A 21,833-nucleotide genomic window follows, 5' to 3' on the forward strand; every position below is an offset into this window, starting at 1 on the left:
ACAGAGGTAGTGGGTGAAGTAACCCAGCCCCCTCTCAATTCTGAGACCTCTGGTTTAGCCGCTCAGGGGCACTGAAGGATCGAGTCCCTTGGGGGCAACAGCCATGTCGGAGACCCCCGGACGGCCCCGACAACGTGGTGGAGAATGCAGGCACTGCCCCGCCCCCACATACCAGCCCCTCTGGGGTGGCAACACACCCGCACTAGAAGCCTGCACGTCGGTTCCAGTTCCAGTGGCTCCTCATCAGAAAACAGTGAGGACCGCGTAGTGAAGGTGGGACAGGCAACTGCCATAGATACCAACCCCGTACCCCTGGACGTGGCCCAATTTGGGCAGTGGATGGCCCAACTTCTCTGGGATGTCTCCCAGCAGCAACAGGAGACCCAGGCGACACTCATTCACAACCTCCAGCAGGAGCTGCTGGCTCGCCCAGACCCGCCAGTGGCAACGCCTTTCAAGGCTGGACGGAGCCCATGGCCTCCCCTTACGAAACTGGGGGCCGATGATGATATAGAAGCATATTTAGAGGCATTTGAGAGAGTGGCTGAGGCCGCCCAGTGGCCTAAGGAACAATGGGCCTTCATCTTGGACCCCTACATAACGGGTGAAGCCCAGGCCGCCACGAAGGCCCTTGAAAAGGCCGAGGCCACAGACTATGATAAACTTAAGAAAGCTGCTTTGGATTGCCTAGAAATCACCCCAGAGTCTCACCACCAGAAACTCCACTCCTGACAGCCACCAGCAGTGGCCCGCCTCTGCTCAGCGATAGTCATGCTCAAGGATGCTGCAACCCACTGGCTCCGCCCCACCACCGAAGACAGGCAGTGCATAGTGGAGTTGATAGTGATTGAACAACTCCTTCAGGTGCTGCCGCTCCACACCCACAATCGGGTGGCCTGCTGGAAGCCCACATGCTTCAGTGAGGCACAGGAGCTCTGGGAGAACTTTCAAGCTGCTGATCATAGAGACACTCCGACCCGAGCCGACCCGACGGCAGTAAGACCCTGAAAGGCACCAGTCAGCCCCCCGGCCGGGCAACCCCGGGGCTACCTCCCAGGCAGGCCGCGGGAACCCCGGAGAGGGGAGGGCATGCCTGGTCACCACTTGCTCAGACCATGGCAGGCGAACCCGGCCCGGCAATCGAGAGGGTGGAGGTGAAGGACGGCCACCCCCAGAAGAACGACGCCAGTTGGGAGACATCGGGCTATGCGTTACCTGGGGCCAGTGGGGGCACCTACAAAGGGAACGGCTCCTGATGGAATGCGACGCTAGGTGGGAGGAAGCCCTGCAGACCTCGGAGGTGGGGGTCCGACCCCCATCCTGGACCATCCCTGTGAGACTCGGGGGGGTGTCAGGTTCAGCCGATGGTGGACAATGGAAGTTCAGTTTCGATGGTACAGGCCCCATCTGCTGCCAACCCCATTGCCCGTCCAGTGCACTGCCTCCATTGCCTGCATCCACGGGCACACGGAATGCTGCCCCGTGGTGTTCATCCCCCTGAAATACCTGGGCTGGTACTGGAGTGTGCCGGTAGCCAAGGTGTCCTGCCTACTGTATCCCATCCTACTTGGGTGGGACGCCCCGTGCTTCGTAGACATCCTGAAAGCTGCTAACCCCAGGCACCACGGCGGTCCTGCCCATGGGAACCAGGATACGGCTGCCCCAGCTGAGAAAGTGAGCGAGGACCCTGGGGAAGGGCCCTTGGCCCAGGAACACCCCCCAGCTGACGTCAGAGAGGCCTGGCCGGCCGATTCCCAGTTCGTGGAGGTCCAGGCGGAAGATGAAGAGCTGGAGGCCCTGAGGCGATGGGAGGCGGTCCGCAACAGCGTGACCATAGATGAACGCAGAGGATGGCGCCTACCCCGGATCATCCGCGAGGAAGAGGTAGTGAGAGGTAAAAGAGTGGTTAGGCCCCTGTAAGCAAGTGCTAGTCCCCCACTGGTATAGGCAGAAGGTCCTTCAAAGTGCCCACGACCACCAGTGGTGGGACATCAAGGGGCTCAGAAAACCCTGGCCCGGGTGCTAGCGCACTTCTTCTGGCCCTCGATAGTCCAGGACGTCCAGGCCTACTGCCACTCCTGCGGAGCCTGCCAGCGTACGGCAGCCCGGGCCAACTCCTGGGTTCCTCTGGCACCTTTGCCCATTGTGGGCACCCCCTTTGAGAGGGTGGCTATGAACTTTGTGGGGCCCCTGCCACGCACCCCCAGGGAGTCACACTACATATTGGTCCTACATACATATTGGACTATGCCACCCGATACTCCGAGGCCATCTCTGCCCAGCATGAAGAGTGCTGGAGTGGCACGGCCCCCAATTTATTTATTTATTTGTAATTTATATCCCGCCCTTCCTGCATTATTTCGCCCATGTAGGGCTACCTCAAGAGATCCTCACAGCCCAGGGGGACCCCCTTTACTGCGGGCCTTATGCGGCAGGTCTGCCAGATGTTACACATCAAACAACTGTTCACCTCTGTCCACCACCTCCAGACAGACGGGTTGGTGGAGAGGATGAATCAGACACTGAAGGCAATGCTGAGGATCACTGCCTATGACCACCCCACTGCATGGACCTCTATCTGGACACTTTGGTGTTCGCAATCTGTAAGACACCCCAAGCCTCCATGGGGTATTCCCCTTTTGAACTGCTCTATGGGCGACAGCCCCGGGGGATCCTAGGCCTGTTAGGGGAGCAATGGGTCCGAGGAGGGGATGAAAGAGGCCTCGGATGAATATATAAGGCAGTTGCAGAAGCGCCTGGAAGAGTTCTGCCGAGGGACCCGGGGCAACCTAGAGAGCACAGGAAGCCCAACAAAGGCAATACAATAGGGACACCAAGGTACAGGGCTTCCAGGTGGGGGATAGTGTCCTAGTCTCCCGGGTGGTGATGGGCCAGAACCAAGGGGATACCTGCAGAGGCCCCTTTTCGGTCACCAGGGTGTTGGACCCCCCCACCTACAAAGTACAGTGTGGGCCTCGCCCCCTCCAGAGGAAGTCCATCCATATCAACAACCTAAAGGAGTGGAGGTGGCGAGAGCTGCCAGGTGATCAGGGGCTCCTGGCCGAAGACCCCAGCGACTTGAGGGATGGCTCCCTACCCTGAACCACCACTGGAGGCGACAGTGAGTGCCCGTGGTTTGACAGCGCCCTCACACCAAACAACAGGAGGACCTTCAGGCTGTCCTGGCCAACTACCCCTCAGTGTTCTCCATGAAGCCAGGGCTGACCAGCCTTGTCAAACATAAGATCGTGACCCCCCTGGCCAAATGGCAGGGGCCTGGTGGCAGCCCGTTCCCCAGAAGCATTGGGACATCATTGCTCAGGAGGTGGACGAGATGCGCTGCCTCGACATCGAGCCGTCACAGAGCGATTGGCGCAGCCCCGTGGTCCTGGTGCCTAAACCGGAAAGCCTGCCCAAACACTTTCCGGTGGGTCCCCTTTCAGGAGGTGGCCCCAGTGGCTCTGCACCAGCCTTTCCCAGGAACCTGTCCTGAAAAAATCCAGATTTCGCCCAACCCTTCACGTTGCATACCGATGCCTTGGGTACCGGAATCGGGGTGGCCCTGTCCCAAGCGGACCCTGGAGAAGAGCGCTTGGTCTTGTTCATCAGTTGCAAGCTACTACCCGCTGAACGAGCCATTGGAAGGAGGGATGGAATTAAAGAGAGCTGCACAAGGTTCCCCCTTTAGTTTCATAGCTCTTGCAGGAGCTATATTTACTAATATCAGTGTCAAGGCAAAGAGAGATGCATAATGATGCAAACAGTGGTCAGTGATTTATATGGTACATGAATGTTTCCTTCTCCCACTGGTGCAAAAAAAAAAAATCCCTAACCTTTACCATAAGTCCCTGGTCTTATGGATACTGTTGTTCCCAGTTTTTAAGAAAAGTCTCCTTCTAGAATGGTTGTGTTGCAAAGTGCATACATATGTATTTTAGCTTTCTGTGCAAAGAAAGTATTAAGAGTTTTAATAAAGACGCATGAGTGATATTTGTTCATGTCTTGTGGCTCTCAAACATCCAGTGTTTATTCTATGTGGTTCTTAAGTTAAGCAAGTTTGGCCGGGTCAACAGTGCCCATCACTCTGCAGTCTTGGGGGATTTATAGAAGAAGAAGATATTGGATTTATATCCCACCCTCCACTACGAAGAGTCTCAGAGCGGATCACAATATCCTTCACCTTCCTTCCCCACAACAGACACCTTGTGAGGTGGGTGGGGCAGGAGAGGGCTCTCATAGCAGCTGCCCTTTCAAGGACAACCTCTGCCAGAGCTATGGCTGACCCAAGGCCATGCTAGCAGGTGCAAGTGGAGGAGAGGGGAATCAAACCCGGTTCTCCCAGATAAGAGTCCGCACACTTAACCACTACACCAAACTGGCTCTCTTATACACATCTTATACACATCCAGATGTTACCTGCGGCAGCACTGCAGGTGTAAGCCCAGGCCTCAGGGAGCAGGTGCAGAAACACATTCCCAAGGAGCCCACCAATAGCAAAACTCAGCAGCTGCTTCATTCGATGGGATCCCTCTGAAAGACAAAGAACAGTCAATGATCACTGCAGAGCTTAGTCTCAACCTGCTGTGCTGCTCAGGGAAACCCAAGGGGACATTTGCATGCCACCTTCCCCGACATAGTGTACTGCTGAAGCACATGGCCAGATGAAGCCTTCGGGGGTGGGGAGCAGTCTCTGCTTTTCCCATGCAGAAACCAGGATGCCAATTGTACTATCTACACAGTGGTCTCTGCAGGGGCACCTGACAACTGCTTCCATGGGAGCAGGGAGACTTATGTGTTTGCCACAACCATTTCATCAGTGTTAGGACCAAAAGCAATATTATACATGCTTGGAGTCTCTGGAAAAGACCAGGGCTATGTACCTTATACTCTTCTAAGCACAGCATTTGATGTTGGCTACTTTTCTTTTTGAAGAGCAAGTCCATATGGCCATAAAGAAGGCTTGAAAGTTATACAAAGCACTATATACAAAAATATGGATACAATATTTGCAACACAAGCATAATTACAACATGCTTGCTGAATTTATATCATTTATGCATAAGCATTCCAGTTCTCAGTGTGTAAAATCTGGGTTTCTCTGAAAGTACCTGCTGGGAAGGGGTGTGAAGTTACTCTTTTGCAATGATCACTGAAACAAACACCTTACAACAGAGCCTGCACATTCAGCTACGGTTCTGCTTTCCTTGCTTAATGGAATAACTTAGTGGATTATGCAGGCATTTCAGCAGGCAACGTTTCCTGGCCTGAAGCAGAATCTCTGCTTTTGTATTCAAACTGGATGTCCCCTCACTGACTGAGAGGCCCAGGGATTGTTAAGAATGCTGTTCCAAGAGTCAGGTCAGCTTACCTTCTGTCTTTAGAGCTGCTCCGGACTCAAGAGGAATGATCAGCAAGGGAAGAACACCACTCAGTCCAACCATAACCGAACCAATCAGAGAACAGATCCAGGCATCAAGGCGTTCTTCAGAGAATATGGTCCCCCAGGACTCTGGTTCTTTTTCACACAGGGGGCTGGCTCCACCAACAGCTTGACAAGCAAAGGAGAGCAGCAAAAAAGAGAGTGGACCATGAAAAAGTAGCCTTCCCCTCACCATCTTGGGCAGCCCCAGCCTGGCTGGTTGATCCCTAAAATGGAGGAAAAGAGGAGCAAGTCAGCTTGTGTGAAGCCCTACCTGCTCTCAGTTGGCATAAATATATACAGGTACCAACAGAAGGAAATGGGTATTATAAAGTGAGGTCAGAAAGCCCAGCAATTCAAGAGACAGGAGTGCTATGTGATAAGGGGCAGAAAATCCATGCCAACAAAAATAAGTGATCCCATCGAAGCATGAAACCAACACAATTAATATACAAAAATATCTATAGATTATTAAATACTTTAATAACAACAAAAATCTAGCACAAACAGTAGTCCAGAATTTTTTTCAGTCATATCAAACAACTAAGAGCCTTTAGACACCTTAAAGACTTTCCTGACCTCATCATTCCCAAATGTTCATTGAGCCCTAGCATGACAGATCTGACACTATTAAATTAAGATCAAAAAGTTATTGTTCCTCTTTACAGAGGCTGGGACATGCTATTCCAGGAGTCACCAATGTGGTGCCTGTGGGTCCCATTGCCCCCACCAACACCTTTTCAGATGCCCGCCAAGTGATTTTAGAAAATAGGTGGGGTCAGGTGGGGCTCTTGCCCAGCAGGGCTTCTGATTTGTCCCTGAAGATCAGATTGTCTGTGCAGATTAAAATGATATTGTTTCAGTGGCAGCTGTCAGAACAGTTTTAGTCTCTCTTGTTTTAGTCTCTCTTTCCCCACTTTCCCAGTGTATTTTTAATTACCCCTCTTCTCTTTTGCAGTTGGGCTTCCTCTGCATGTATGTCTCTGCCATCTATGGCAGCCATTTTGTAATTATGTCCATTCCACTGTGTCAGAATTCCAAAGGTGCCCATAGGCTCAAAAAGGTTGGGGACCTTTGCACTATTCAATGCCAATTTTGTCGAAGTAAGCAATTCCTGGTCCAAAAAAGAAGAGCATAAGAACCTTGGCAAGGGGGCAAAAGAGGAAAGGCCAGTTAGATAGGTTAATGAAGGCATAAGTGTCATTCCTTGTCTGTCACCAAATTGCTACTTTTAGGGAATATCCTCTTCATCCTCAGACGTTCCACAACTCACAAGTCTCTCTCACTGTGATGCAGCTAGGAACCCATCTCTATTGCTGCTCTTTACTACAAGTACCTTAGTTCCTGAATAAAGCTGTTCTCTACACTTTAATCAATTTGTGCAGCTCTGCTGTGTAACCACACAGCTGACAGGGCTATGGGCCCAAGACTGGTGCATCTGATTAAAGCCAGATAATCACCAGAGGCTCTCAAGTGCCTGCAAAGTGGGAGCAGGAAGACAAAGGATCAAAGATGGCAACTTCTTCTGGAGAACAGCGTGGGCACTGGCTATGTATGCTCAGAGATAAAATTATCAAATTTGGAAAGAAAGAATGAAGACCCTGTTTAATCAGAGACCTGTGAGACGTTATTCAGACTGAATGGCCAGCAGATGGAGTTGAAAGGCACCTTACTGAAGAGCTTGGGACTCTTCAGTAAAGCAACTTTGTACAGGATTGTGTTATTAAGGGCAGATTATATGGAAACTACCCAAAAGATGTGGGAGGAATTACAAAGGTTACATATCAGATCCTCTCTAAAGTGTCAGATGTATCTTTAGAAACATTTGTTCAGTTTAAAAATGAACCTGAGAAATCACTTGGATGAGCTGCTGAATCTAGCACAACAATTGAAAGCTTCAGGAAAGGAAGTTCCAGACCAGAATATGATTGCTTTAATTTTCATCAGCCTGCCAGAATCAAACGAAAATGTTATCCATGCAATAGAAGCTGAAGATCCTCTGTCCCTGAAAGGAGTTATTGGTCAGCCGATGGAGGAGGAGCCTTGAAGGCAGCATAAGAGTCCAGTCAGCCGGCCTTAAATATAAATAACAAAGGAAAGTTAATTTAATTCTCTTGTGGCAAACCAGGACATATCAAGAGAAATTATCCCTCAAGCACTACTCAAAACCAACAATGAAAAGCTTGATATTATCCCTAGGTAAGCACAAAAAGCACCACTTGGTGCATCAGCTCTGGTGCTACTTCACACATAGGCAATTATAACTTTTAAAAAAAAGATTAGATGAAGAAAGAAGAGAAACTGCATGTAGCAGATGAGAAAATTCTCTGGGTTGAAGGCATAAGCTGTGGGACACTGTACTGCAAGCTTTCAAATGGTGAAACTCAAGAAGTCCTTGTTACAAATAATTTGTTATGTCTTTAGACTACAGAATAATCTTATCTCTTTGAGAGCAATGGCAAATAAACCTATCCCCAAAGGTTGCTTTTATCACAGACAAGACTGCCTTAATTGCAACAGGTGATGTGAGTGAGATTTTGTACAAACTTGAATGTCACAGAGAAAAAGTGACCTTTATAAAGCACTGTAATAACAAGAACTGTTCCAGGTTGTAGCGCAGGAGATTGGATCATAGGGAAAAACTACAGATAAATAAGAAGCTAACTGGAAAGCAAGAACTTAACAAAAGGCATACTAATGATGAAATGTGCTATGCAGAGAAGTGTGTGTGCTGCATCAAAGTAAGGGGATCTAGATCAAGCTTTAACAAGCATGGCACAAGTCAAATGCCGTGCCCCCTAAAGCTAATACACAGTTATATGTGCAGACTCATGAAAACTCAAACACCCAGTGGAAATTAATATGTGCTAACCTCTATTGATGACTACTCAAAATAAATGGTGACCTATCTAAATAAAGAGAAAAGTTGAGTATCGGAAAAATTTAATGCATATGTGGCAATGGTCAGTAACAGATTCCAAAGAAAGCCACTAGTAATCCAAATTGAGAATGCAGGGAAATACATGGGACATGAAATGACAAATTATGTGACAGAAGAAGGAACATACCATCTTCTTACAGTTCCATACACCCTAGAAAACAATGGTGCAACAAAAAGAAAGAACCTCTCTCACGGAGATGTCCAGATGTATGCTCCTTGAGGCAGAGCTACCTGATGATTACTAGAGAGAAGCAATCAGTACTTCTACCTACCTACAAAACAGGTTATCCACTAAGAGAGCAAATAGTATACCATTTGAACTGTGGTATGGCACAAACATAGGCTGGGTCATCTAAGTGTATTTGGATCAAAAGCCTACACTTACATTCCTAACGAAAAACAGACAAAGATGAACTTTAGAGCAGAAGACATACTTGTTGGCTATGCACTGGGATGCAAAGGATACAGAATCCTCAACCCAGAGACAAAGGAGGCCCGCCTACTTTGCGGCGGAGATTGCGTCCGCAATTTCGCGCCCGGCACAACTGTTCAACACAATTCGGACCCTTACAACACTGCCACAGGGCAGACCAAACTCTAATGAATTGGAAATCGGCTGTGAGGCTTTTGCGAATTTTTTTGCGGATAAAATCGCATCGCTCCGTTCCGACTCCCCTGTCATATTAGATACAGCTAGCGAACCTGAGGCTCCGTGCCTGTCTTCGGACTGTGTACTGGACGGCTTCAGTGCGCTCAGCCTGGAAGAAGTTGACAGGATCCTCCTATCTGCACGCCCGACAACTTGTAAATTGGACCCATGCCCCTCTTGGCTTATTAAGACCTGCCAGAGGGAGCTAAGATATCCTATACGGGATATCATAAATAGATCCCTACTGGAGGGGCGTTTTCCATCAGCGCTTAAGGAGGCGGTGGTCCGTCCCCTCTTGAAGAAAACAACATTAGATCCGGCCGAATTGGCACACTATCGGCCGGTCTCGAATTTGCCCTTTTTGGGCAAACTTATTGAGAGGGCAGTGGCGTTGCAGCTACAGAGTTTCCTGGAGGATGCTTCTGTCCTTGACCCCTACCAATCTGGCTTCCGCCCGGGCCATGGGACGGAGACGGTGCTGGTCGCCCTGGTGGATGACCTTCAGCGGCATCTGGATCAAGGCGGCTCGGCGGTGCTGATGTTGTTGGACCTATCGGCAGCGTTCGATACGGTTGACCATCGGCTTCTGGCGCGCCGCCTCGCCGACGCTGGGATTCAGGGGCTGGCCTTGCAATGGCTTTCCTCTTTCCTTGATGGTCGGGGACAAAGGGTGGCGATTGGGGAGGAACTGTCCCAGAGACACATGCTTGACTGCGGCGTGCCTCAAGGGGCGGTACTTTCCCCGATGTTATTCAACATCTATATGCGCCCCCTTGCCCAGATTGCCCGAAGGTATGGGCTGGGTTGTCACCAATATGCGGATGACACCCAGCTCTATCTGCTTATGGACGGCCGGCCCGCCTGCGTCCCAGAAAATCTGGACCGGGCGTTACAGGCAGTGGCTAGGTGGCTTAGGCTGAGCGGGCTGAAGCTGAACCCAGCGAAGACAGAGGTCCTTTGCTTGGGTCGCTGCGGCCCGGGAAGGGAAATCCCCCTGCCAGTTTTTGACGGCGCGCCGCTGACAGCGTCGGGCAGGGTCAAGAGCCTGGGGGTGCTATTGGAGCCTTCTCTGACGATGGAGGCTCAGATAGCAGCCACTGCCAAGTCCGCTTTTTTTCACCTTAGGCGGGCGAGACAGTTGGCCCCCTTCCTGGAGCGCGACGACCTAGCAACAGTGATTCATGCTACGGTCACCTCGAGGTTGGACTACTGTAATGCCCTCTACATGGGGCTACCCTTGTGCCGGACCCGGAAACTGCAGTTGGTGCAGAACGCTGCTGCCCGGCTGTTATTAGGGCTCCCAAGATGGGAGCACATTCGGCCGGGGCTCCGGGATCTGCACTGGCTGCCAGTAACATTCCGAGTCCAGTACAAGGTGTTGGTCATTACCTTTAAAGCCCTGTATGGCCTAGGACCTGCCTACCTGAGGGACCGTCTCTCCCCACACGTTCCCCAGAGAGTACTACGTTCCGGCTCACAAAATCTGCTGGTAGTCCCTGGGCCAAAGGAGGCCCGCCTAAAATCCACCAGGGATCGGGCCTTCTCAACAGTGGCACCTTACTGGTGGAACCAGCTGCCGGAGGAGGTGCGGGCCCTGCGGGACCTAGGGCAGTTCCGCAGGGCCTGCAAGACAGCCCTCTTCCGGCAGGCCTATAACACCTAACTGATACCTTGGATGGAACATCTTTGGATGGAACAAAATGCTCTTATAGACCGCTGGCTTTATTTTATCTTGTTTTATTAACTATGCTTTTATAGTATCTGTAAATGTTTTAAATGGAATTGTATGAATCATTATGTTGTGAGCCGCCCTGAGACACTTCGGTGAGAAGGGCGGGATATAAGTTCATTAAATAAATAAATAAATAAATAAAATAAAAGTAGCCAAGATCTCCAACGTGGTGTACGTCAACTGAAAGGAGAAATCAAATAACATGGAGAAAATAGACATTGGAGAATCTACAGCAAAAGAGAAAATTCAAGCACAGCAAATAAAAACAGTGAATCTGAGAATGATGGATGTCACACCAGCAGAACCTAGACAAAAAAGAAGGGGGTGGAGAGCTAAGTTTCAGACACTCAACCAGATCAAACAAAGGAGTACCACCAAGAAGGCTCTCCTAGTTAGCAAACACAGAAGCTATACCTGAACCTTCCACATTGGAAGATATAGCAAGAATGCCTGCAAAGGAAGCAGAGAAATAGAGAAAAGCTAAAGAAGAAACTGAATCACTGATCAAAAATAAAACATGAACGCTTACAGGACTACAGCCATGGAAGAAGATAGTAGGATGCAATGGGTCATCAAAACCAAACACAATGCTGAAGGGGAAATACAAAGATACACGGCCAGATCAATTGCTAAATGATACTCTTAGAAATATTAAAAGGACTATGATGAAAATTTTGCACCAGTAGTGTGAAATACTTAAATACAAACACTCCTGAGCATAGCCGCAAGAAAGGTGCATGTGGATTATCTAAACATAAAGGCTGCTCTTCCACATGGAGAGATAAAGGAAGATGTTTATAAGGAACAAACACCAAGATTTGAACAATCCCAAGAGAAGCTTCTCATGGGTGAATTTCAAAAGAGGGTCTATGGGCTAAAGAAGCTGCAGGATCTTGGAATGCAAACTCAATCAAATGCTCATCAAGGAAGGATTCAAAGCACAGCAGAATGCCTCCTATACTCATGAAACAGAGACAACAAATGGACATACATTCTTACTTACATGGATGATCTGATTTTACGCCATGAAGACGAGGAAGACTGTGATAAAATATCTGAATCAAGAAGTAAAAGTGAAAAAATTAGGGAGCATCAGCTACTATCTTGAAATATAAGAAGATGGAAGCTATCTTCTCAACCAGAAGCAGAAAATCCTGGAATTTCTAGGCTACATGAACATGGAAGGAGCAAAACCAGCAAGCACTCTATGGCACAAACTACCTGAAACAGCAAGGAAATAGAAAACCTGTGCCAGACAACAAGCTATCCATAGAAGCAATTGGAAAACTGTTGTACATAAGTCCAGTGACATGTCCTGACGTCATGGCAACTGTGGGCATGTTATGCAGGAAAACAGATTCCCTGCACAAAGGACTGGAATGCAGTCAAGCGTCTTGCAAAGTACCTGAATGGCACTGCACATGCAAAACTATTAACCACCAAGTGATAATCCAGCATGATGGGATACATGGATGCAGATTGGGCAGGAGATGCTACAGATCGAAAGTTCACCAGCAGACATGTCTTCTTCTGTGGCGGATGAACAGTCAGATGGAGCAGCAAAAAGCAAGAAGCCATAGTCTCTATCTCTACACTTTACTATCAAATATGTTGGTTCCTGAATAAACTTATGAGACCTTCTCCCCCCGCCCCCTCTTCTGGTTCAACAGCAAATGGGATAAACGAACACTGTTTTTAACCACTACGTCCTGTGGCCTTTGACAGATGTATCCTGCAGAACAATGGCTTTAAAAAATGTTGTAACAAATCAATGGTGGACACGTCTATATTAATGGCTACTTATCGTAATGACTGAAAACAAAATTTTTACATTCACTGGCAGACCTCTGCTTACCGGAGGCTACTGACAAACAAGAGAAAGTTCTTTTGCTTGGGAGCTTCCCAAAAGCATCTGGCTGGCCTCTGTTGTAGACACAATGCTGGACTGGATGGAACTCTGGACTATGACAGCCAGACAGTTCTTATGGTCTTGACCTGGAAGGGTGAAAAGTGCCATTAGGTTTCCATTACATAATTATTAAGCTCTGAAAACCAGGGCACACAATAGCTATGGAGAGGACATTGTAATAGGTCTAAACAACTCCCACTCCAGCTACAATACATCGAAAAGACTGCTGCATCTATCTTCAATATCCTGCAATGAATCTCCATACTCTTGCCAACAGTTACAGAACAGTAAATTGTTCTTTTTATTATGACCTCAGCAGGAAATGTTCGACAGTTTCAGTGGCCTCCCTATTAAAATTGTCACAGATTCACCAGACATTACAACTTAAAACCAGTTTACACATGCACACACATTCAGTGTGCATGAAGATCAAACACAAAAGAACTTCCTTAGTACTGCACGAGTTCACATACTCCAGCATGAACTACACACACATGACCTGACCCTAAAAAATCTCCTGCATTAAAACCCTGTGGGATCTGCAACAATCCCAGTGAAACATCTCAGACTCAAAAACCATGTGCAGTTGTGACCCTTTCATAATTCCCAGAGACAAATTTAGAGGTTATGACCTACAGAAGAATTCTGACTCACAGCACATTCCACACTGGAGCAGCAGAAGCAGAACTGATTCAGAGCCCAGCAGAGGCTGCTTGTCAGAGAACAGCTGTGTTCCCTGGAGGCATTATTTTATCCAAATTGCAAAGAACTCCTGCAAAAGAGGCAGGAGCACCAGGCAGCTTTTTCCAGCTGAGAAAAGAACACGGTGCTGAAAGAAAGAAAAAATGAGGACAACAGGAAAGCAACAGAGAATTAGCTGGTGCAACAATAGCAGGTGGGGGGATAATTACTGTTATACCTCCTCTCCAGAGTCAAGGGAACCATCTCTGCTCCAATCTCTGCAGCAAACACAGTTTGATGTAAACTTGTGGCAAATGCAAAAGAGGAAGCAGGAAAAGAGAAACAGAATAAAAGTGTTTGCATGGGACATTTCTAAAACCACTGAATCTCTGCTACAAGAAATTTCCAGCCCCATTTAGAAGTGACTTTTAATGCACCTGGAAAATCCAGCTCAGCTCTCCACCAGCCAATACAATCCAAGCTCTATGTGGTGCAGTCAGATTTTCTTCTGCTTTGGCCTCCTCCCCCTGACAGCTGCCAGTGTTGCTCTTTCCAATCACACAGCTGCAACATATTTTCCCAGTCTTGTATCCTAGAGCCATGCCACTCTTTTAATAAAACAATAGAGACATATTCCACTGCAATTCTGAGACTTATCTCTAATTATTCAGAGGAATAGAGGCAAAATGTAATCTTATCCCCACCTGACACAACGGAAATGGAAATAGCAACAACTAAACTCTCCTCCAAAGCCGTTTTCTGAGTCCAGCAGCTAAGCGCTTGGATTCCTACTGGAAATCCTGACCTTCTGCCAACAGCTACAGGCCTCACACTCCCAGTCACAGCTCCATTGTGAGACCTGCAGTATCTCTCCAGGTTCTCCCATTCTCAGCCCACCTCTCAAAAATTTTATTTATGTCATGTATAGTCCACCTTTCTCGCTTGGACTAAAGACAGATTACACAAAGTGAGTTGACCATGGGTCATTCAATAAACAGTGCATTAGGATTATAGTTGTAGAACCAACCAGAAATCTGAAAACAGAATGGAAGAAAGCTTGAATATTAACATGATGACACTTGAAATGATATAAAATGCCATAGTAGGATGCCTTCACAATTTCTATCCCAAAGAAACAGGATATCTTGTCAAACACAGCCTTCCTTCAATATAAACATGACTGCTATGAATCTAAATTACTCTTTGATTTGCAGAGAATTACAGTCCTTGCATAGAACTGGACTGTGCAGCAGGGGTTGAAGGGTTAGGCCTGCACTCCCTCCTGACAGCATCATCAGAGGCTGTCATCACAACACCCTCAACTTTTTCTTATACTTACAGCTAACAGAAGCACAGGCCACCATCATCAAGTGGATGGTGTGTAGTCTGCGGGGGGGGGGGGGGGGGGGAGAGCTATCCTTAAAAAAAAAAGTCCTTAGAATCTATTTCTTGTCATAGTTTATTCTTTAATGTTCTGTACATCTTATTCTGGTATTGTTCATCCTAGGAAGGAGTAAAAAGCTACATAAAACACAGCAGCTTTGTTCCCAATCATCTGACTTCTGAGACTTCAGCAGGCATTGCCCACATGCTCTGAATCACTGTCTTCCCTCCTTAAAGCCTAGAAACTTGCTTCTGAAAAAAGAATCAAAGCTGAGATTCTAAAGCTCAGTTCTTTACCCCTGTCTAATTTCTGCACTTCCACAGAATCATGGCATACATGCAGACAGACCAGAGAAGCAACACCCTACAATTAGCTATTATTTGTATGGAACTTTTCAGCAGGTGGAAGAATCAGTCACAAACTTACTTCAATGGAGAATAATACTGTTTGAGAAAAAATGATTTCTCAAACCCACATTCAGCAATCTCTTCAGGGAGAGAAAAATAACTCTCTGATCTACTATATTCTACAGAGGGCATTTTTCTTCTTGCTTTCACCCAGCCAGTAGACCTCAGTCCACAGGAGAGATGACATCTATTACTGATCCAACATAGGGACCATGTTGTAAACTATCCTTCTATCCAGTGTTTCCGTATTCAAGCCCAAACTCTCCAGTAGACCTGCAGAGGCTTGGTAGCATTTACACAAAGCTGCAGGCACCACCTGCCATGATTGCTTGACTCCTCAGAACACTAAGTGGCAAAGGGAAGAATCCTGCTTTTGGTGGAGAGAAGATCAAATTACCATATTACCAATTATCTATACAGCAGAGTTATCTGGAGGAACAGATGATCCAAGACTTTAATTATGCAGATTTCCCATTCTATTTTTGCATTTCTAATAATCTTACCAAACTATTTTCCTGTGGAGAGTTGACTTGAAACTGTGTGTGTGTTATCTGCTATTAAACCACTTTTTACTTCTGACAACCCTATGAATGAGGACCTCCAAAACACCCTACCATTAACAGCTTTCCTCACATAACAAATAATGTACTACATGTTTTATCTACTCACCTTTACAATGATTGAGATTATAGTTTATAAGGGCATTTAGAAGGAATGTACCAGCCATGTTAATATGTTAGCTACCTTAGTTAGACCCATTCTGCCTAGTCCAGGAACCTGAATTTAGACAGGCAGTACAGATGAAACAGCCTCCACATGAGTATGTTTGAAGTTAATCTTGAAGCTGAAGGGCATCCAGGTGCCCCGCCATTTCTGTGTCTTCAATATTATTCTCTTCCATGAATTTACCTAAACAGCCTACTAGAGCCTGCTAGGATTACTATTAAAATCATCGCTACTGCAAAACAGCAACAAGGCTGCTATCCTATGTATGCTTACATGGGAGTAAATCCCTCTGAACTTGCTTACATCAAATTGGGCAGTACAATAATTAATTAATCTCTGATTGCTGTTCAATTTGCAACCCACCCTATAGCTGCTTTGTTCCAAAAGCAAAGGAGCAAGTGAACACTCAGGCTGGGAGAGTGAAAAATGACTGGATACATGCCACAGATACCTGAGAACACCAACATGACAGGTGTATGTCAGTTCTGACTATCTTATGACTTTAAACTATTTTCCGTTTGCAATTTAAATTTTAAGGCCATACAAGGCAAAATCGTATGGGGACTAGCCGCCATTCTCCCTTCAAAGAAAAGAGCACCCAATTCATCCTATCACCTACTTGTAGGAAACAGAAATATCAGGATTCAAAACATCATATAGACTTTGTGACCCTAACTGTCACAAGATCTCAGAACACTCCTTGACAGAAATGGGGAGGGGGAGTGGATCAGACTGCAATCTATGCGGAGATAACGAAGTTAAATGCAACACTCGCAAGCGATTAAAGTGGACAGTTTGCCCAACCTCCGGTTTCTCGATACGATAAGGTACCCCAGCCTCCTCACTGCCGGTGTGTGCTTTGGATACCCCGGCAAAGAACTCCACTGGCACCTTCTTCTGCATCCGCCTTTCCCTGCTGAAGTGCCGGCCGCGCTGCGCCCCAAAGCAGCTCTCGGTACCGCCTGGCGTCCCTCAGCCCCCACTCGGAGAGAGAGCTCTCCCTCTTCCTAGCGCCAGCCTTGATGCCCCTTCCCTCCCCGGGTGAGGCTCGTTCATTACCATGCGACACCGGGGAGCTCCGGGATGCCCCTGCCATCCAGCTGCGTCTCCGCTTGGAATTCTTCCCACCCCTTCAGTCTTAGCTCCACCTCCCCAACTCAGCCACGTCGGTTCCATTCTCCTCGGCACCAAAGTTGATGCTCCAGCGGACAAATTACCAAGAACACCATTTCCGACGTCTTTCCTAAGGGGAAAAGAGAGTCGGAGCACCCTTGGCATCATAGGAGGACAGAAAGAAGTAAACACGCTTCCGGGCAAGATGCCATGGGGGACTGGAAAACAATCTAATTCTATCGTACGGGTTGTGCAGCGGAAGTGCGTCAGAACCCAAGGGCTGGGGTTGTGAATTGTATCTGTTGTACGTGTTTGCGTTTCACGTTTGCGTCGTGAGTCCTACTCTGTAATCCTGATTCTATGCAAAAATCACATTAATACATACTACTCTCTCTCGGCTTGGCTTCGCGAACGAAGATTTAAGAGGGGTGCAGTAGTCCACGTCTGCTGCAGGCTCGCTGGTGGCTGACAAGACCAATGCGGGACAGGCAGGTCCGGCCACAGTGGCTGCAGGGAAAAGTCTGATTTAGGGTTGGTGCTGTAGCAGCTACTCGGATACATACTAACATACATTAATAATAGTCTTTCTGAATTCCTGGTGCTGCTGGTTCCAGAATATGGTAGGGAGGCACATAGGATTGCCAGGTCTCTGTTGGAAAATACCTGGACACTTTGGGGGTGGATCCAGAAGAGGGCGGGGTTTGGGTAGGAGAGGGACCTCGGCATGGTACAATATCATAGAGTCCACCCTTCAAAGCAACCATTTTCTCCAGTGGAGCTGATCTCTGCCAGCTGGAGATAAGTTGTAAAAGAAGAAGATCTCCAGGCCCCATCTGGCGGCTGGCAACCCTAGAGGCACATGACAAATTCAATAGGTACATCTATGCATTGGTCTTTGTTGTATTGATCTTCTGTCCCCAAATAAAGCTATTGCTGTCCATTTGTCTATTCATTTGTTGCGTTTTAAGCCAATAATTCCATCGTGTTCCTCAGCACCTTGATTTAAATATGTTTAAACAGGTTTCGTTTTAAACGGCCAGCTCAAAAACTGTGGCAATGGTATTCATCTTTAATTTCCCACTCCAATAACAAGCTAATTAAATATGAGAAACGTTAGCCTGGCAACCCTGATTTCATCTGAGATTCACAACTACAAAAAGCCTCAAGTGTGACAGAATGGCAGTTACCACATTAAAAAAGAGAGAGAGAGAAGTAGCAGAATAAAACTGGCAGAAGTTTCTGCCAGGGCTGTTTTAACATTTAGTACTCTAGTCTTAAAGTGGGGGGTGGTGGAGGAATTTGTTTGTTGGCTTTCCAGGGCAACTTGTTGGCCACTGCATGAAACAGGATGCTGCTGCAGTAGATGAACCACTGATCTGATCCAACAGGGATGTTCTTTCTTAAAGGGAAAGGTATTGACAGGCATGCATTTTTGTTTTATTCCACAGCCATCTTTGTACAGTGCCTTTCCTGCTACATTACTATTGCTGTTTTGACTACATGTTATTAAGGCAGTTCCTGTGGAGCTTGTGGACATCAAGCATGCTGAATCAGTTGAATTGTTTTAAGTAGTTTGTGTGAACTAGATTTGATTGCAGGTCAAGGTCCTTTTGTAGGTATGCCTAATGTGTATTTGACCTTGTCTGTATGGTAACTCATTTGCCCTAAATCTGTCTGCTGTTACCAGCATTGATAATGCATGCAGACATCCACAGATGCTCTGTTAGCTGTGTATTAACTATCAACTTTGTAAGAGAGATGAGATGCAGATGAGAAAGAGGCTACTCTTGCTACATTTTAGTTTTAATCAGAAAACATTCTAACTTCTTCTTGGGCTGCTCTTGCTTGGATGATTTTTTCCATTTCATCCACTTGACTTGTCCAGTTATTTTTCCTGTTTCCATGTGATGTTGTCTGGTATCTATATACAAATGGTGAATACAATCCATTTTCTCCTAAAGTAAAAATATTAAAAGGTTATTTTAAACTTGTAGAAACACCTGTTGTTTTTCCAGCAGGACACTATCAACACAAGTAGTTCCTTGTATCTGAATGGGAAACTATGCCTGGTATTTGAATGAAAGAAAACTGCTCCCTTTTTACCTCTGCTTTTTGTCAGTGTATTGCTCTGTAGTTGCTGGGAAACCCACCATGTCCCTCGGATGCATTGGGGACTCCAATATTGTGAGAGGGAGCAGATCAGACCAATAATGTAGCAGTGTTCCAACAGTACAATATCACTTTTCTAACTCCTTGTGAAATCTGTGGCATTACCTCTCTCGTTCCTTTGATGATTTGTCCTTTGGGGAGGGATTCTACAGAAGAGTGCAATTCCATAAATAAAATTGCTACCCCAGCCAGAATGTGTGAGACCTTAAGTCCTGGTTGAGACCTTCCACTTACCAGTAGCATTCCCATCTTGTTTAGATTAAACTTCAATTTATTAGTTCACATCCACTCCAAAACTGCCTCCATGTACGAGCTCAGGGTTTCTATGGCCTTCCTGGGATAAGCTGGAAGCACAAGACATCTAAATAGTCTTGTGCTCAGTATCATCTAAATAGCAGTGACAATCCAAATCTTTGGATGACCTCACCAAGAAGTGTCATGTAGATGGTAAAAAGTATAGGGGCAAGATGGAACCTTGCAGGACTCCATCTTGGTAAAGACCAAGGGGCTGAGCAGCACTACCTTCTGAAACTTCCCTTCCCCTCTAGGAAGGACCAGAATCACTGTGGATTGGTGCCCCTTAGTGCAGAACAGTTCTCCAGAAGTATACCATAATGGATGGTATTCAGGGCTTTTTTTGAGCTGGAGTCCACCGGACCGCTGCCAGAGACTTTTTTTTGATCCAGAGCCCTGGCCAAGCCAGCCAGAGCTCTGGCTAAAAAAAAAAAAGTCTCTGGCAGAGCAGCCAAGTTATGTTGCAGCACAGCTTCCTGGGGCCTGGCTTACCAGCCAGGTTGATGAGACCAAGCCACACTGCGGTGCAGCTTCCTGGAGCTCCTGCTGGGCTTTTTTTGTAGTAAACACAATTTTATTGATAACATATGGTAGCCATATCCATTAATACCTTCTTTTTATCTATTCTATATGCTATTTTCTAGTCCCCCCTCCCCCCGTTACTTGACTCCCACCGAAATTATATACTAACATTTAAAGGTACCCTTAAACCATAATCACCTATATTCATATTCTACTTTTTTCTAGTATTATCATTATCAAAAAATTGTGCAATATCCTTTTATATTCCATTCTTCTACATAACATCTAAACTTTTTCCACTCCTTTTCATACACTTCCAAATCATAGTCTTTTAAGATTCTTGTTAGTTTGTCCATCTCACTCCATGTTATAACTTTTACAATCCAATCCCATTTTTCTGGTATTTTTTCTTGCTTCCATAACTGCGCATACAATGTTCTAGCCTCTGAAAGCAAGTACCAGATCAAAGTTCTATCTTCTTTTGGAAATTTTTCCATTTGTAATCCCAGTAAAAAAGTCTCTGCTACTTTCTTGAATTCATATCCCAAGATCTTTGAAATTTCTTGTTGAATCATCTGCCAATACTTTTTCGCTCTTTCACAAGTCCACCACATATGGTAAAAAGAGCCTTCATGTCTTCTACATTTCCAACATCTGTCTGGCATTTTTTTTTATTGATCTTTGCCAATTTTTTAGGACTCATATACCACCTATACATCATCTTAAAACAATTTTATACTCTGACATGTTGATAATTTCATAGAGTTCTTCCAAAGATACTCCCATGTATCCATCTGTATTTCTTTATTTACATTGATTGCCCACTTAATCATTTGAGATTTTACTACTTCATCTTCCATAGACCATTTTAACAGTAACTTATATATTTTTGAAATTAATTTTTCATTATCTCCAAGCAGAACTTTTTCCATTTCTGTTTGCTCACGTCTTATTCCTTCAGTTTTGATATCATTCTCCACCAGGCTTTTTATTTGTTGCATTTGAAACCAATTAGATTTTTTATTCAACTCCTCAGCAGTTTTCAATTCTATTTTGCCACTTTGTATTTTTAGTAATTGATTGTATGACAATCCTCTCTCTTCACTGGTTTCAGCTGTTATTTTTATTTCTTCTGCTGGCACTATCCATAATGGCTTTCTCTCATCACCATATTTCTTGTACTTCATCCATGTATTTAACAAATTATTTCTAATATAATGGTGAGAAAAAAAACCATCCATCTTTTTCTTCCCATAGTACATATAAGCATGCCAGCCGAATTTATTTCCATGAGCTTCCAACATTAAAAGTTTTTTATTCAACAGCGTCATCCAGGCTTTTATTCATACTAAGCAAACTGCATCATGATATAGTCTTAAATCTGGTAGCTGGAATCCTCATCTCTCTCTTGCTGAAAAAAAAGTATAGTCTCTTACTTCAGGGTTAAATTTTCTCCAAATATCTTCCAAATTTTCTTGTTTAACCACTTCAAAAAACGATTTGGGCAATTTTCCTTCCTTATTATTACTTTTTTGGCCAGATCTATCTATTTTATTCTGTATTGTTCCATTAAAATCTCCCATCATCAAGATCTGGTCATAAGCCACTTCATCCAACTGTCTGATAATGTCTTTTTAAAAAGCATCTTTTGTACCATTTGGTGCATACAGTCCTAATAGCAACGTTTTTTTCCCATTAATCATTATCTCTACTGCTATATATCTTCCATCTTTATCTTTAAATGCCAATTTTGGCTCTAATTGCTGATTAATATAAAAAACCACGCCCCTTTTCTTTTGTTCAGCCAATGAAAAAAATTCCAGTCCTAATTGTTTATTCCATACAAATTTGTAATCCTTTTGTTGTATATGAACTTCCTATAAACAA

At 45.7% G+C, this 21,833-nt stretch overlaps 1 protein-coding gene across 3 annotated transcripts in view; it reads right to left on the minus strand.

The window, feature by feature from the left end:
• The window catches only part of SLC39A13 (solute carrier family 39 member 13), a 32,680-nt gene extending 15,622 nt beyond the window's left edge, over window positions 1-17,058 (minus strand). The window contains exons 1-4 of one of the 3 annotated variants that reach the window (XM_060262665.1): window positions 16,908-17,058; window positions 12,597-12,736; window positions 5,369-5,646; window positions 4,417-4,530 (exon numbers count right to left, since the gene is read on the minus strand). In XM_060262665.1, coding sequence (XP_060118648.1) covers window positions 4,417-4,530; window positions 5,369-5,615 — 361 coding nt within the window. In that variant the 5' untranslated portion in view covers window positions 5,616-5,646; window positions 12,597-12,736; window positions 16,908-17,058. The remainder of the gene's footprint in view (window positions 1-4,416; window positions 4,531-5,368; window positions 5,647-12,596; window positions 12,737-16,907) is intronic. The other 2 variants (XM_060262666.1, XM_060262664.1) reach the window with 2 other exon arrangements.
• Between the last annotated feature and the right edge of the window lie 4,775 nt (window positions 17,059-21,833).

This window comes from Heteronotia binoei, chromosome 21 (genome assembly GCF_032191835.1).
Source record: "Heteronotia binoei isolate CCM8104 ecotype False Entrance Well chromosome 21, APGP_CSIRO_Hbin_v1, whole genome shotgun sequence".
In the NCBI taxonomy this organism is placed as follows: domain Eukaryota; kingdom Metazoa; phylum Chordata; class Lepidosauria; order Squamata; family Gekkonidae; genus Heteronotia; species Heteronotia binoei.